Source organism: Gymnoscopelus microlampas (genome assembly GCF_963454915.1).
Source record: "Gymnoscopelus microlampas genome assembly, chromosome: 9".
NCBI lineage: Eukaryota > Metazoa > Chordata > Actinopteri > Myctophiformes > Myctophidae > Gymnoscopelus > Gymnoscopelus microlampas.
In genome coordinates, this window is record NC_139946.1 from 38901138 (window position 1) to 38917716 (window position 16579).

General features: G+C 42.3%; 1 protein-coding gene across 1 annotated transcript; it reads right to left on the reverse strand.

Annotated features, from left to right (window-relative positions):
- Window positions 1-399: 399 nt before the first annotated feature.
- Window positions 400-15699, reverse strand: gna15.1 (guanine nucleotide binding protein (G protein), alpha 15 (Gq class), tandem duplicate 1). Its single transcript, XM_084067296.1, has 8 exons — window positions 15394-15699; window positions 14616-14787; window positions 12084-12268; window positions 11042-11196; window positions 9696-9824; window positions 8316-8445; window positions 7204-7357; window positions 400-4008 (listed from the first exon to the last, which is right to left on the reverse strand). The coding sequence occupies exons 2-8, from the start codon at window positions 14764-14766 to the stop codon at window positions 3803-3805; spliced, it is 1110 nt and encodes a 369-aa protein (XP_083923422.1). The 5' UTR covers window positions 14767-14787; window positions 15394-15699; the 3' UTR covers window positions 400-3802.
- Window positions 15700-16579: the final 880 nt, after the last annotated feature.

Sequence of the window (16579 nt, forward strand, 5' to 3'; positions counted from 1 at the left end):
TACAATGTTCTACTTTATGGCCCTGGCCCATGCCACACACCTGTGTTTACAGATGAATTGTCAGGCCGTACCTTGGGCACACATGCACATGCATGCATGTACACACACACACATACACGTGCGCGCACGCGCACACACACACACACACACACACACACACACACACGCCCACGGAAATGAACATGGAGTGGAAAATCCTAGGTGCCTTGTTTGTCAAACAGTGGATAAAAAAGAGCATGTGATTGAAGGCAGTGGGAGGCTTATTTGTCGGAGAGACACAACCATGTGGTGTAATTGAGAGCAAACACATCAGCAGCAGATGAGACTGCCAGTCAATCACTCACTTTGTTGCCCATCACAGTGGCGAGGGAGACAGACAATACCAAACGGAACCTAAAATCTCTGAAATTTCCATTTTAATTCTAAATAGAAAAATATTAGCCCAAAAATGTTCCTTCACCCGAGTCTATGCAAAATATTCGTCAGTCATCATGTAAGTTTTCCCAGTACGTGCCAAAGAGTGAAATATCCAGCAAAGTCCCTTGTCACAGTTACAGTATACTGTATGTGCAGTTTCTATTATAAACAAGTAGAACAAAATAAAAACACACAAACATAAAAAACAAACATTGAATAGTCTGTCGCTCATCAGTAGTATTCAGGTCTGGCACAGTCAATATATACATACATTTTTAAAGCAATTCATTCATATACATAGCCTAAATCAGTACAACTACAGCATTTACATGCTAACTTCGACAGCATACAAACTAAAACACATTGAAACAGCAGTCGAACCATGAAAACAAGACAGCGTGAGCAAATGTTGGCCTCCCAACAGGGTTCATTTAAATTAATTTGAAGAAACAAATCTCATGTAATGTTTCACTTAGGTCACAACATGACACACACATGAGTCAAAGTCCTGTTCTGAAGATCAGTGTTGGTTAAACTCCCCTCCCCACACGACACATGAATTTAAAAAGGACAATCATAGGTTTAGTGTGAACTGGCAGCTCAAATATATACATATATAATATGTAGTATATATACATATTCTATAACCCAAACTCATCACAGTGATTGGGCTGGCAGATCAAGTCATTTTGTGAGAAGCCCAAGAGTTCCCAAGAATAATTCCTGACCTTTAAAAATCACTATTATTGATTTACTTCTCCACATTTGATTTGTGCTGTCCACTTGACATTTCCATATTTTGTTTTTTAATTAACTAAAATATACGAATAAGGAAAGTTATGAACAGTGAAAGGGCAAGCTTTCAAAGCAAACATTGCTGTGTTATGAATATTGAATGATCACAGATGAAGTCTATAGGATCCACAGAGGAGGCTGGAAGTAAAATCAAAGGACTGATGTAAGCTGTCCAGTAGTGAATCAAATGAAGACGTTTTGAATTCAAAATGAGGTATCTGCCATGTATGAACAGCAACACCTTCCACCAAAGTGATTGCTAGACCAAATGGAAAACTAATTTTGGTACTTGTATGACAGCACACTGACAAAGTGAAAACACTTTTACAGACTAGAACGTCTATATATATATATTTTATATATATATATTTTTGATAAACTTCAGACTATATATTTTTCCTGAAAGTTTCCAAACTTTTCAATTTGCCACACATTTCTAAATGGTGTGTTAACACATGCTAGCAGCTGATTACAGTGTTTCTTTTATACAGAAAGACAGACACAGAAAAACACAGCAGGAAGTGTTCTCCTTTTTTTTTGCCATTTGCATTTCATATATCATGCCATGCTGCTTTTTAATTGTAAGATTTCAAGGACAGAACCACCCACAATAGTAGCCTTACTTTTCCAATGTTCCCCTCTCAGTCCCCTAATTGCATCACCTAATTGGGTCCTAGGAATTTAATGACAATGATAATGACACTTTTAATGAACGTGGGCTTTATTACTGTGCCATGCCCAACAGTTACTCTTATAAGCCCTGCACTTAGCTTAGCCATTGGTTAATAAATTGATTCCATAAAATGTTAAAAATTAAATGTACCGTGGAGATCTCAATACAATAGAGAAGCCCCTTGTCAATGTGAGGGCATAATGAAACAGTGTAATCATAAAGAGAAGCCTCAAGGTCCTTTTTTGCCTTCCATATAGGAACTATTTTAGTCAGTATGCCCCCCCCCCCACATCATGAACACATCATGGTTCACAAGGTTTCATGATGGAAAGCCGCCCTCAATTTTATATTGTTAAGAAGCATATAGCACAGCATGTAATTCTTTAAGCCTGTGAATGAAGCCTGTCACTTTTAATACCTTTAACCCATTCAATTCGGGGACCCATCTGTGTAATTTTTATGATTTCTTTGGCTATTCAAAAATAGCAGATCTACAAGCTCATAGCGTGGCACAGAGTGCCGCGCTATGAGCTTGTACATCTGCAATTTTTGGAGAAATCGTGAAAATTCGTGTAACAGTGCACTTGGTAGTACATTATGTATCAAAGACATTTACAGATCGTTTAATGTAGTGATTGCTTCTGTATAATAATACATTGTAATTAAATATGTTGGACTAGGGAGAGCATGTATAATAGTATCTACAATAATTTTGACTTCATGTGCCTGTGTCTACATGTGTTTGTGCATGTGTTTGTGCATGTGTTTGTGCACGTGTGTGTGTGTGTGTGTGTGTGTGTGTGTGTGTGTGTGTGTGTGTGTGTGTGTGTGTGTGTGTGTGTGTGTGTGTGTGTGTGTGTGTGTGTGTGTGTGTGTGCGTGCGTGCGTGCGTGCGTGCGTGCGTGCGTGCGTGCGTGCGTGCGTGCGTGCGTGCGTGCGTGTGTGTGTGTGTGCGTGCGCACACGTGTGTGCGTGCGTGTGTCTGTGTGTGCTTTCTTTTGCAGCTACAAGTGTGTATGCCCGCATTAGTGTCTGTGCATGCATACATGCATGCGTGCGTGTGTGTGTGTGTACTTGTCAAACATGCATGTCTGTACGGAGACCCTCTTCACTTGTAAAAGTCATTATTCCCTTCATGAGGATGGAGTACTTGTGGGAATTTGTTGCAATTAGCGATCCATCATGCATTTCCATCACACCCACGCTCTCCTACATAACCAGATGGGAATAAAACCCCAAAAGAAACTCTAGCTAGAAGTCTCATCCTTATCTTGTCCGTGTTGTCCATTCCTTCAAGGGTGTCCCTGTTGGCCATAGTTTCCTTGGTGATTAGTGTTAGAGCAGGAGGTGACGAAGGAGCATGACCTCTATTGCCCCTTTACCAAAACACCTCCTTTGTGGAGATGTAGAAGGACGTATAGGGAAATAAGATGTGGATCCTCTGGGAAGCCTCTACAACCCTGAGTGGTGGTGCAGGACAGGTCCAACCATCCCTGCTTAGGAGCCAATCACTCACGTGTTACTTCATATCTAGTGTAATAAAATAATAATAATAAAATACAACAAGTCACGCCCTCCATTTGGGTCAACGTGACCTCATGAGGGCTTCTTCAGGCTGACTGTCCAGAACAGGGGTAACCAACCCTTTCCATGACAAGGACCCCCAAATAGCCATAGCATCTGGCTGTGAAAATGGCTCTCAAAAATAAAACAAGAATAGCGTAAATAAAAGCCAATGTAATTATTTTTTTAACCGTTGGTTTTCCTTCTTTACATTTTCCTCTCCTTGACGATTGGCACCCCCGGGCGGCCGCCACTTAGAAAACCACTGGTCCAGAAAGACAAAGGTTGTGGTTTCTATACCTTCCATCCCTACACCTTCAATCCCTCCGTCCAACGATCAGACGCAGGTCTTGTTCAGATGACCCCGTACTCCTTGAGAGACGTGAACAGAACAGTGTCCTTGACGTCGCTGAAGACCTTGCGGATGTTGTTGGTGTCGGTGGCGCAGGTGAAGTGTGGGTATAAGGTCTTCCTTTTATCCCTCTTGTCACGGCTGTAGGCCTGCTGCTCATACATCTTGAGGATGTAGTCCTTGGCGTCCTCTGCGTCTCGTTTCTTGCCTGAAAAAATCAGATGGAGCAGGGGTACAAAATTACCAGATGGAAGTTTAACCTTTATTTATCGGGCAATAATGTGAGACAGGGTCAGAAAGAACATTGTTGAATATTGTGATGACACATATGACTCACAATAAGTAAACAAATATTGAAGTATATAGTTTTAATGGCTTTCTGCCTTAGGTTTGCTGCTAACATTACAACCCAGACAATGAATAGCCTACTGTATGCACACACTGATTTCTTTTTTTAATAAAACTGACCCATCAGGCGCAATCCATCGTCATCACTGACGGACGGATGCCTATGATGAATAACATCGTTTTACTGAAAACATTGCACCTGGCTACAGTTGCCAGGTGTACCACCAACTTAGCAAAACAGTTTCTCACTGCTCCCCTTAACACATTTTCTTCTAATCTAAACAAAAATATCCTTTATACCTGGATTGTTGAAATTAATGAAACAAGTTAAATAATTAGTAGGGCTCCGAGCGATTGGCCAAATGTATCGATTTGCGGACTGTGAATACATGGCACGTAAATATACCATTTATTGCATTTCAAACAATCTTTTGCGACATGCGTATTGTGCATGTTGATATTGCGATAATAACGGTAAATTTGCGATATATCGTACAGCCCTAATAGCAACTTTATCATGTCACTTTTTGGCCGCAGTGGCCTAAATCAGTGCTGCTTAAAAATATACCCTTTATTCATTCAGAACACACACTCATTTACACCGAGGAGGTGGTGACACATATTCACACGGACATACACAGGAAAATAGCATTTTCCCCTCATTGACAACATTAGCTATTGCAGCTTCTGGGTACAGAAAGTTCATACTTCTCATTAAGTTAAATGGCCAGCAAGGAGCAATGCCATATGACTCATTATTTCACATCGCTTATGGTGAAGCACAAGAGCACTCTAGCTACCTTTTCCCCCACTGCAAACACACGAACGCACGCACGCAAGTACGCACGCAAACACGCAAACACGCACGTACGCTCTCATGCACGCACGCACGCACGCACGCACACACACACACACACACACACACACACACACACACACACACACACACACACACACACACACACACACACACACACACACACACACACACACACACACACACATACTCGCATATAATTGCATGTGTTATTTCACACTCTTACTCTCGCTCTCTCTGTCACATATACACACACACGCGCACCTGCGCAGATGGTATTTATGGTTGCTATGGGTAACTGAGGGAGATGGGGCCTCAGAGAGGCAAGAGGGAGTCTGCCAGGGCTCAGCCACTCTACTGCCTTCCTACTTCCACACCAAGCCAAGCTCCAAATGACCAGGGGTGGAGAGTAAATGAGTACATTTACTTGAGTACTGTCTCTTACGTACATTTCTTTGGGTATCTGTACTTTCCTTTTTTTGGATACTTGTGACTTTCACTCCACTACATTTTAAAAACAAATATTGTACAGGAGAGAGGAACAAGTATGTCCAAAAGGCATAAAGAATCTAGGTCCAGGCAGGCACTCAGGGTGGACATTTTCTTCAAAGGCAAAGTTAATTGCCTTTATTACATTTGGGCTAGAGACACTAAAATACACGTCCAAATATTGTACCGTTGCCTCCACTACATTTCCAGGAAAGGAAAAAGTACAAACCACTTAAGACCTATTTCAAATTTAGTGAAAATATCCGCTCACGTGTCGTGATGTGACTCTTGTCACATCACGACTGAGCTTGTAGATTTTGTCTAATGTCTAAATTGTAATACAGCAATGCATTGATACAAAAAAATTACTATTTCATTTCTACTTTTGAATACTTAAAAGCATGCACTTTTGAATAGCGTTTTTTAAAAGCAAGTAAATTGGACTGAGCAACTTTCACTTGTAGTTAAGTAATATTTGACCAGGAGTATCTATAATCTGACTCTAGTCAAATGGCCAAATGACCACATCCACCTTAGCCAACTCAGGTTTATCCAAAGTGTCCAAGTAAAGCCTGATTTATGCCTTTGGGGTAGTGCGACGCGTCTCGTGCAAAACTTTCTCACCAATGCATGAATCTGTCTTAAGCGTAGACAGAAAGAAAGTGAACACACAGAAAAAGGTGCTGCTATGGCAAGTATAAACAAACATAATGTTCATGGGCACTGCGGAAGCCAAGGCACAGTGACGTAGGGAGGACGCTCACTGTGGCAGCTCATTGATAGACAGAGCCAGGGAAAGCACAGGGATCGAAATGACTTTGCAAATTACTTTGTAGCATTTCCAATGTGTTTGTTATTTCCAGGGGTGCCATAGGGCGGTGCAGATGGCTGCATCTCCAAACATAATAACCCAATGCGAAATAATAACAACTACCCACACACACCCATATTGTGAACGCTTGTAAACAAACACGCACACACGTAAACGCACACACACACACACACTCACACACACGCACGTGCGTGTTCATACACACATAAAAAGCTGTTGGATTACGCACTGTGCAATTACCCAATTTGCAATTTTTCTCAATTTAGTTAGATACCACTGCATACCCCTGCACACGCAGGTACACACACACACACACACACACACACACACACACACACACACACACACACACACACACACACACACACACACACACACACACACACACACACACACACACACACACACACACACACTACCTGCATGACGCATGACTGCAGTTACATTAACAACATTGATTAATTACATTGAACGTGTACCCCTTAGTTGTTTTTGGAGTATTTGCCAAGTACAGTACAAGTGCACATACCTCTGCATTTACCCATCCTAACTATTAGATGCAGAGGATGTTATTCATACGCTGCTTTGGGAACAGTTAGATGTCAAAAGTCTTGCTTAGGGACAGACACTTCGACGCATATACCTGTATACAGTAGACTGGATGAGCGGACAGTACAACCAGCAGCTTTCTGATTCCCAGACGGCCTCTATAATCACGGCCACCCCAAAACACATCTTTACCAGGAGTGGGGTTCGAACCCACGTGGACATGAGTCCATTGGATCTTAAGTCCAACGCCTTAACCACTCGGCCATCCTGGTGCTGTTCCAACAGCTGAGTGATTAGTGAAAAAAATAGAGATACAGACACAGAGACACACACACACACGCACGCGCGCACGCACACACACAGCCTACCTGTGAAGCCGGGGAAGTGCTTCTGCAGGTCGGACGTCTGGATTTTGTCAGCCAGGATGTCAGTCTTGTTGAGGAAGAGGATGATGGACGTGTTGATGAACCAGGGCGAGTGTATGGTGGTATAGAACAGAGCCAGGCTCTCATCCATACGGTTCTGGAGACACAGGGGGGGGGGGGGGGGGCAGAGGGAAATGGACAGGAAAGGACATGGAAAGCAAGTGTGAGGCAGGTTCAAATGCAATGATACATGCTGCAGCTTAAAGATGTCAAGAGGTGAGCAGGGAAACAATTTTCATTTGAGCGAGTCAGGGAGATAAAGTAGTTCTCTGTATAGAGGCTGGCCATTTAGATTACACAGAAGAGAGACAGAGAGAGAGAGAGAGAGAGAAAGGCAGCAGTTCCTTCCCTTGCAGGGAGGAGAGGCAGGTATTTGGACCAGGAAGGATTTCAGGTTTCCATGAAAGGGGAGGATGGGTATCAGGGCTGTGTGTGTGTGTGTGTGTGTGTGTGGGGGGGGGGGGGGGTCTCATGGGGTACGGAAGCACAGAGGAGGACACAGTGGAGGTTAATGAATGTGCAGGCAGTCTACAAAGTGGCTGAGGGAGATAAACAGCTTATGTGTTGTGGGGGGCTGGCTGGTGGAGGGAATCAGGGACATACAGAGAGAGAGAGCGAGAGAGCGAGAGAGAGAGAGAGTCATGTTTTCTTACTCAACAGTGAGACCTGTTGGCGGAGGAATGAAATGCCTGTGGGGAACATGATGCTGGGAGAGGTTTGGCACGTATAGGGTTCACTCACTACTTGGGTTCAGAGAATCACAGGCTGACAGGGAGTGAAAGCCTCAGGGGGGTTTATGAATCAACAGAGAGACAGGCGGACAGACGGAGAGATAAACAGACCAATGGAAACAAAAGGCTTTGCTGGCTGATAGAGACACCATCAGGCAGACAGACTGAGAGACGGGCAGGTAGGTTTGTGAATAGAATGATAGGACAGAGAGGACAGTGCATACTAGACAGGTATACACACACACACACGCACGCACGCACGCACGCACGCACGCATGCACGCACGCACGCACGCACGCAAGGACAGCCCACAGAGGCTCTTACGTCGGTCTCGCTCTCCTCCAGGACCTGGTCATACTCGCTTAGGGAGGCCAGGAATATGAGTGACGTGACGTTTTCAAAGCAATGAATCCACTTCCGGCGCTCTGACTTCTGTCCGCCTACATCTACAATCCTGAGGAGAGAGGGGAGATAAGGAATAAATGAGGTGCAGAGTAAAAAAAAGAACAAAGCCCCAGGTATAGGAGAGATGGCTTATAAAGATCCTTCGACATTTTGAATCTTTGTTCGTCCAGGGAAACGTTTAGAGACGTTGTTTTTCAGTTCCACTGTCCTTCGTGCTCTGGTCTTGCGGTACTGCTGCCCCCACTTGTGGACGGATGTTGGAAAAACAACCCCCACTCACACTCTCCCTTGACTGCTCTCTCTTTCATGTTATTGTCCCCAAAAAAAGGATCTATTTTAGTGGGAAAACCAAAATGACTGAGTCATCTGTGTAAAGCATGTGGGCCTTTGAGGCCGTACCGTAACATAAGCCTGTCATGGAATGTAGTTTCAAATGCTTATGACAAAAGAGGCTATGATACCACTTCTGTCTACTTTTCACAACATTTCTATCGTTCGTTTTTGTATGTTGGGAACAGTGTTGATTTCGTCGACTAAAACTATGAAAAACTTCTATGAAAAACTACTATACAAGTTGTGAGCTTATAGATCGGCTATTTGCAGCATGCAACCAAGTGTAAAATCAGCCATTACGACGCCATCAAGGCACCGCCAGAATACATTTTAGTCGACTAAATCAACTGTAGATTTAGTTGACTAAAAATCTTATGACATTTAGTCGTCTTAAACTAGACTAACAGTAAAACAGATGACTAAAATATGACTAAAACTAAATGGAATTTTATTCAAAAGACTATGACTAAAACTAAATCAAAATTTGCAGTCAAAATCAACACTGGTTCCGAATGGGTGCTCAGATTGGGGAGTGGGGTCGGAAGTCATTTGGCATCAAACGGTAAACATAATGAACACCTTTCTCGTTTTGCCTCTCTGCCAACATGTTGGTGGGTCTGCTAGAAAACACTGGTAACGGCTCTCCAACAATTCTGTGACAGGCCTCTATTTCCGTTCCATTATTCACAAACTGCACCCTCCTATTTGCAGTGACTGTATGAAGACACCTCAGGACATACAAGGAAACAATATGCTCAGTGTGCATACAAAAAAAGTCTGCACAGGGCAATCACACATTTCCCAGCAAGGGCTTTGTGTGGCTGCAACTGAAAATGGGATCCCACTGCGTCCGAATCAGACAGACAATGCCTCCCACTGGCCCACAAGAGCCTATATCACGTTTTCACGACGTGGTGAATGGTGTTGGTGTTACATTTGGTCCCATGACAGCTTGGTAATGGATACCTGAGTGTAATGGTCTTGACGTTAAAGGCGTAGTCGTGGATTCCCGTGGTGGGGAAGCGCACTCTCAGCACATCCTGGGCTGTGGGGATGTAATCTGGAGCAGCTATGCGGTCCAGATTCGTCATGTAACTGAGAGAGAGAGAGAAATGGGGGGGGGGGGGGGGGGGGGTCGGCGGGGGCGTTGAGAGAGAAAGACAGGCAGTGAGACCGAGAGACAGCATGCTATATTGCTATATATATATGCTATATACAATTTCTATTCTCTAAAGCGTTGATGGGCTCCATCTGTCTTGAACTTTGCAAAACGTCGAAGTGTGTATGGACAAATGTTTAGTTGCTTAGAGATCATAAATCATTAAGTATTTATTCATTTCAGCCTTGACCGTGTAAAGGGAACTAAACTGGAGAGAGAGAGAGAGAGAGAGATTGAATGAGTCACTTTCACTGTTTGTTCTGTTGATTGTTTTATGGCTTATGTTGAATCAACTTGTCATTAACTGAATGTTGACTGACTGTCTCTTATCATGCTCACCTTGATGACTGGCTGACTGCATACGGTAAGGTTTGTTGTCTTGTTTTTGCACCAATAAAGTCTATGTTGTACTAAGACTTAATCATTTTGAGGGTGGCTCTATCAACTGGTGGTTTCGAAATGGCAGAGAAAAGTCATAAAGGGCTCAGTTTTCAAATGACTAGCCCCCTCCAGTGGACACAAGAGGAAATGCACACCGCTTGACCAGGACAGTGTTTGTAATATAGGGGTAATTCAATGTCAGAAATAACCATTATATTGAATCAAAGGTTGATTATAAAATTCATCGTAACCTTAAATTACAACTCGACCTCACATACATACAGTTTTTATTTCTTTTTAGAAAAAGTAAAGTGCATTTAGTCAGATTTAATCAGGGGTATGCACTCTTACGAGGTGAAACACTGGGGCACCCAAATAGCTATGTTTTAGTTATAGAAAGACACAAAACGTCCATGATGTCTATCCTAACAAATGATTTCAACTTTCAGTATTCAGTTGAAGACTGATCATTTCACTTACTTTGGCATTATATTCTATAACTTCCATTACATGAGTTCCATTGAATACATGTTTTAGATATTGCCACAAAGCTTACAGGTTACATAATTCTAGGTTGTAGGAAGTAAAATTGAGGGATAAAACCCTAACAAAACAGTTGATCAATAAATAAAAAGATATCTTTCAGTTATGAAAGATTGTTGCACTTGATAGAAAATGGAAGACTTGCATAGGGTGTAATCACTTTTTTAGATTTGTCTTTGCCTTGGTGATGCATACAGACATACTCCCCAGCTATACCACAGCTACTCACTATTCTGTGGAATCCAGAAGCTGGTATTCACTGCGACGGCTGTAGCACGCCCTGATGCCAGAGTCTGCCCAGAGGCGTCGGATAGCATCCACATATCCCCGGTCCAACTGGGTCACATGCACATTGTCCACATCCCGGACCCATTTGGCATACATCTACAGACAGGACAGAGGCATACAGTATACCATATGTCAGATGTTATACTCTGTAAGTCATGTTCCTATAATGTTTACCAATAAATAGATCATCGCAATTATCTCTGGTGCTAATAAACTACAGTGAGCACCATCTATGTATGTTGTCACTTAGTCTGGACTCTGGATGTTCAAGAAAATGGGGGTGTGCTTGCGTATGTGTGTGAGGTACAAGTGTGTGTAGGTATGTGTGTATGTACAGGTGAGGATGGTGGTAATGAGGGTTGCTATTTGTGTGTGTGAGACAGAGAGGATTTCTACTGTGTTTGCAGTTATGAGAAATCACCAACATGAACATCCACAGTTATAAAAACATGGAAACTGTAGCTTGTGTGCGCTCAGGTGGCGCAGACTCCGCAGAGGTAAAGTACTAGCCCACCACTGCAGAGGTTGTACGTTTGAATCCACTGTGGTGCATCCGGCTTTGTCGAGCGTCTATACGAACACAATAGGACCGTGTTCGGGGGAGGAAAGCCGTGCGGAGAGGGTGATATCACTGTGGCAACGCACAAAATGTGACAACGCACAAAATGTGGGTGGGGAGGAATTCAATGGCATAACGAAAAAGAAAGAAACTGTAGCTTGTGCTAATTTCTACAAACTTGCCTACTGCACCTTTAAGCACAAATATAGTAGGTCTATCGAAAGCCGAGTAGAAAGCGACTAAGGGAACAGGAACAGATCGGGAGGAGACAAGGAACATGTAAACAGTTTTCAGACTTTGATGAAAGCAGGGAGAGAAGACGAAAACCAGGTTGGTCTGTGTGTGTGTGTGTGTGTGTGTGTGTGTGTGTGTGTGTGTGTGTGTGTGTGTGTGTGTGTGTGTGTGTGTGTGTGTGTGTGTGAACCTCGTTGTCTGGGTTGGCGTAGGGGATTCTGAGTGATGCCATGGCTCCTGTCATAGCCTTGACGGCAGTGAAAATGTTCTGGAAGATACATTTGGCAAAGGCCTTCCTCTCTTCCTCTGAGAAGCCTCTCCCGTGGATGATTCTCATCTGTCGGATGAAGGTGGTTTTACCACTCTCCCCGGTGCCTGGAGGAACAAACAGGAAAGTCGGGATTCATTTTTGCATCTGTGAAGTCAGGTCTTGTCTCATTCCTTAGTATTCCTTAGTATATTAGTATTCCTTTTAATTGCATTATATTATGTTTTTTGTTTTTATTTACTTTTCTTTTCATATCATCATATCATATCCAGTATTATTGTTCTTGTTGTGTTGTAGTGACATACACTCTTGATTGTTGATGGATTCTCTTATAAATCCCCCTACTCAAGATAGATTACGCCTGAAGGTCTGCAACCTCATGGTCCTGTTCAGTGAGTACCCCATTGGTTTACTCTGCCAGAGCGTAGTGTTCAATTATCTCTGGACTCATCCACACAAAGACAAGATGAGGTCTAATAAAAACATGACTTTCCTGAAGTTACAAGGGTGTTATGACATCATTAATATGACATCAGTCTTGTCCATATATGTTGTTGGGGACATACACTTTATATACTGGACTCCTGCACGGCTCCAGACTGGCCATAGCCTGGATGGACGGTGGATCTGAGATTACAAATTCATCAAATGATGTCTGGAAATTTGGACAGCTAATAATAGGACATTTACTCCACATGCTAAAGCTGGGCAAAGGCATTCTAAAATGTGGGTTAATACACACTATGCATAACTACAGAGTTATTTCCAACTCTGTTTTGCAGAGATTATCCAAAGCCAACATGTGACACACCAAACATAGAACTGAATGCGTATCTGATCTGATGTTGTTAAAAAAAGAAGAAAAATAATGGCACAGGAGAGGGTAATCACTGGCACACTGGCATAAGTGTGAGAGATATGATTTTTCCTTTACATTTTATTTTTAAATATATATATATATATATATATATATATATATATATATATATATATATATATATATATATATATATATATTAAAAAAAGCCAGCTCAAAATGATTGCAATCACCCTGCTGCAGTTCTGGCTCAGAGAATAATGGCAAAAAAGCAAAGCAAGCTTAAATAGATGTGTGGGCATACCAACCCTCAAGTATGGAAAATGTTTTGAAAATGTTGTGTGCTGAAAAGGGGCGCCAATTTATGTCCACGCTACTGGGTGCGCAACGCACACACGCGCAGGGCGGTTAATTAGGTTAATTTGGTACAAAAAATCTACTCCATGAAGTGTAGATGTCGGAGTTTTTTTCTTTTTCTTTTTTTTTAGATTGTTTGTGATGGGTGTTCGTCATTTCTCCTGGGTGCTTTAGCCCCGAGGCACCCACAGTATCGGCGCCCTTGGTGCTGAACATACAGTGTTTAGTGTCACTTTGAGACTAAACAATGTCCTGATGTCATTGTTATGTATTTGAACAATTAAAATAAAATGTGTTGGAAATATTGTATTTTGATGTGGTGTCATATGTACACTTAAATGTTGATATGGCACACTGACTATCAAGTAAATAAAAACATGGCACTTCATGTCAAAAAGGTTTGCCGACCCCTGCTCTACACTAATCTCTTCCCCGTGAATCTCAAAATGTGTCACACTGTGCTGTATTGTGATTGCTATTTTTGCTGAATGTTTACACTTGTCAAATGTTCACCTATTATAAGACATGCCCAGAATAGGGAGGGATGCTGGGGCGTGTGTGGTTAAAACCATTGTATTAAGTTGCTCAATCTCTTTAGTTACTCATTTAAGCATTCCATCATATGAACTCAAATTCATGCATTAATTGACAAAGAAAGTTATGAGACATAGTGATTGTTATTACATGGTTTACCACAAGACTTACGTCTGTGTTGTTGTGTGTATAATTATTTAAATATGCATTCATGAAATGGCTCGGTAACAGTGACTTGACTAGACACTGATGCTATACACACACAACAAAATCCTGATTGTTAATTTAACTCTGAAAGTTTCAAAAACCTGACCAGTAAAGGTTGCTGTGTAGGCCTACTAACTAGTAATATTGACTGAATATATTACTATTTCTATCTAACATTTTCTTTCATTCCTTTCTTCAGTCCGAGGTAGGCTATGATGACCAATCGTGTTCATTATAACATGTTGACATGCTTCACATAGTTTTCATTCTACAACTTGCTGGGCTTGTGAGTAAATAATAGGTCCTTTAAATTTCATATCATGAGCCTCACCCTCTGTCAGGTGTCGCCCACCCCACCCCTTCTGTTCACATACCTTACAAACACATCAGTAAGTCAATAATAATGACCAAATATTATTGTATTGTCTTCTAGTCCTCCTTTCATTACACTTCATTTGAATTGCACTTAATTTGCATGTATAAATGGATAATTATGGCATCTCAGAATGCCTCAAAGCAGCCTGATAGAAATGACCAACCTAGGAGGAGAACTTTGATTTCTCTCCGTTCTCTCTTCTTCTGTTCTCGGAGAATTCTCTGGATCTCTTTGTCCACCGCTATAGTGAGCCTTTCCTCCTCGGTGAGGAAACAGAGGCAGGTGCGATGGCACCATCGCAGGCAGCCCTCCATGGCAAACTCTGCTGTTAGGACCTGTACAATATATATACAGTATACACACACACACACACACACACACACACACACACACACACACACACACACACACACACACACACACACACACACACACACACACACACACACACGCACGTCATACAGACGACAAAAACACCGATAAGGACATTGTTTTGTCATATCTGTCATTAATTCACTATCACTAGCCTACTATAATTTATTTGAACCACCCCAGCCCGGCACCCGCCTGCTGTCACCTGGAAATCCCCTCATTCTGGATATGGAAAACAAAAACATGACAAAACATTGAAAAGCTCTAAGCATGGACTCAATGGAAGGTTAATTTTAGTCAGCATTTCATCATGCAAAATAGCCCAATGTACATTAAGTTTACTTTAGATGACTGTAAATCCAATGTGTAAAGCTGTAAGTTAGATCATGTCACTATACGCATTTTGCAGCCTATGCTAGCCTACTGTACAAATTATTCCTCACAGGCAACTGCAGTATGCGAACTTTTCCCATTCAGTCACTGATGAGTAAAAAGAAAACAAGTCGTAGGCAACACGATCTAATATTAAACGAAGGCTACATAGTAATTTGTTTAATTTGTTTTGTTACCTTGAATCACTTCGTCAGACTCCTTGAAAACTCGCAGAGCCCGACTTTGATTGCCTTTCGCCGTCCATTTCTAAGCGCGTAGACTGGCACCAATCCACCGGCGCAAAGGCTGTTGCGTAAGCGCAACAACTATCTAGCCTACTTTACGTTTCACGTAGGCTATAATCTGAAATACTTTTCAACTCGAACTATAATAACCTGCTCCTCGTGAAAGTCTACCGGCCTAAGTGTGCGGTGGAATATGCAGAGTATGTATTTGTAGGGTGGTGAAAACACTGTGGAATGCGCCTTGAGTCACTCGACTGCGCTGCGCCGCGGATAAAGTTTCGAATGAGGCTCATCTGAATACTAGAACGCTCGCCCCAAAACACGCTCACCTCGAGAAATTAAATTATTGTAGGCTATTTATTCCACTGCACCCTCTACAAATCTGGTCAACAATGACCAGATCTGTAGAGGGCCTGAGGGCGCAGTGGAGTAAATTTTAAAAAATCCGTCTGGCAAACGTATTTATTTTTTTGCCCAAAAAGTGTATTATACAGAGAAGGTGGGGCCCTGAGAGGCTTCTCGCCCTGGAGAATAGACCTTGGCTTCAACAACACAAAATTTCCTTTGTTTTGATGAGTAGCGAAATAGTTTTGCTTATTTTTACTAAAGACCTTGTATGGTAGTGGATTTTTTGGCCGCGCCCCTTGAACCCAATCTTTGGGAGCGAGTGTGTTTTGGGGCGAGCGTTCCGGTTACCGCTCATCCCTCTGTTGGCCTGCCTGCTACAGTAACTCCATAGCCTCATGTTTCAGGGAGAGTCTGCTTGCTGCAGAAGTAGAAAGTGAACAAACCTTTTAGAGCCATAAATCACACAATGAAACAGAGACAAACGCAGTTTTTCAGATAAGGCTGAAAGATAGGCCTACAGTCCTACACAGACCGAAAATAAATGGTCATGCAGCATGCTGCTTGTTGGCTTCTGGTCGAAACTGCCATGAACTGGACTCCTTTAGACTATAGGCTACTACACCCAATAACCTATCATTTTACAGATTTCATAGCTGCTTATCCACGTTTGACCGTTTTAGCTCAGTTCAATAATGTAGCCAAAACTCTTGTTTGTTTTGTTTTTAATTCAGGTGAGTAATCGTGCACAACAGGTATTTGTCACTCCTTCTTCCCCTCTACAGCTCTTTGG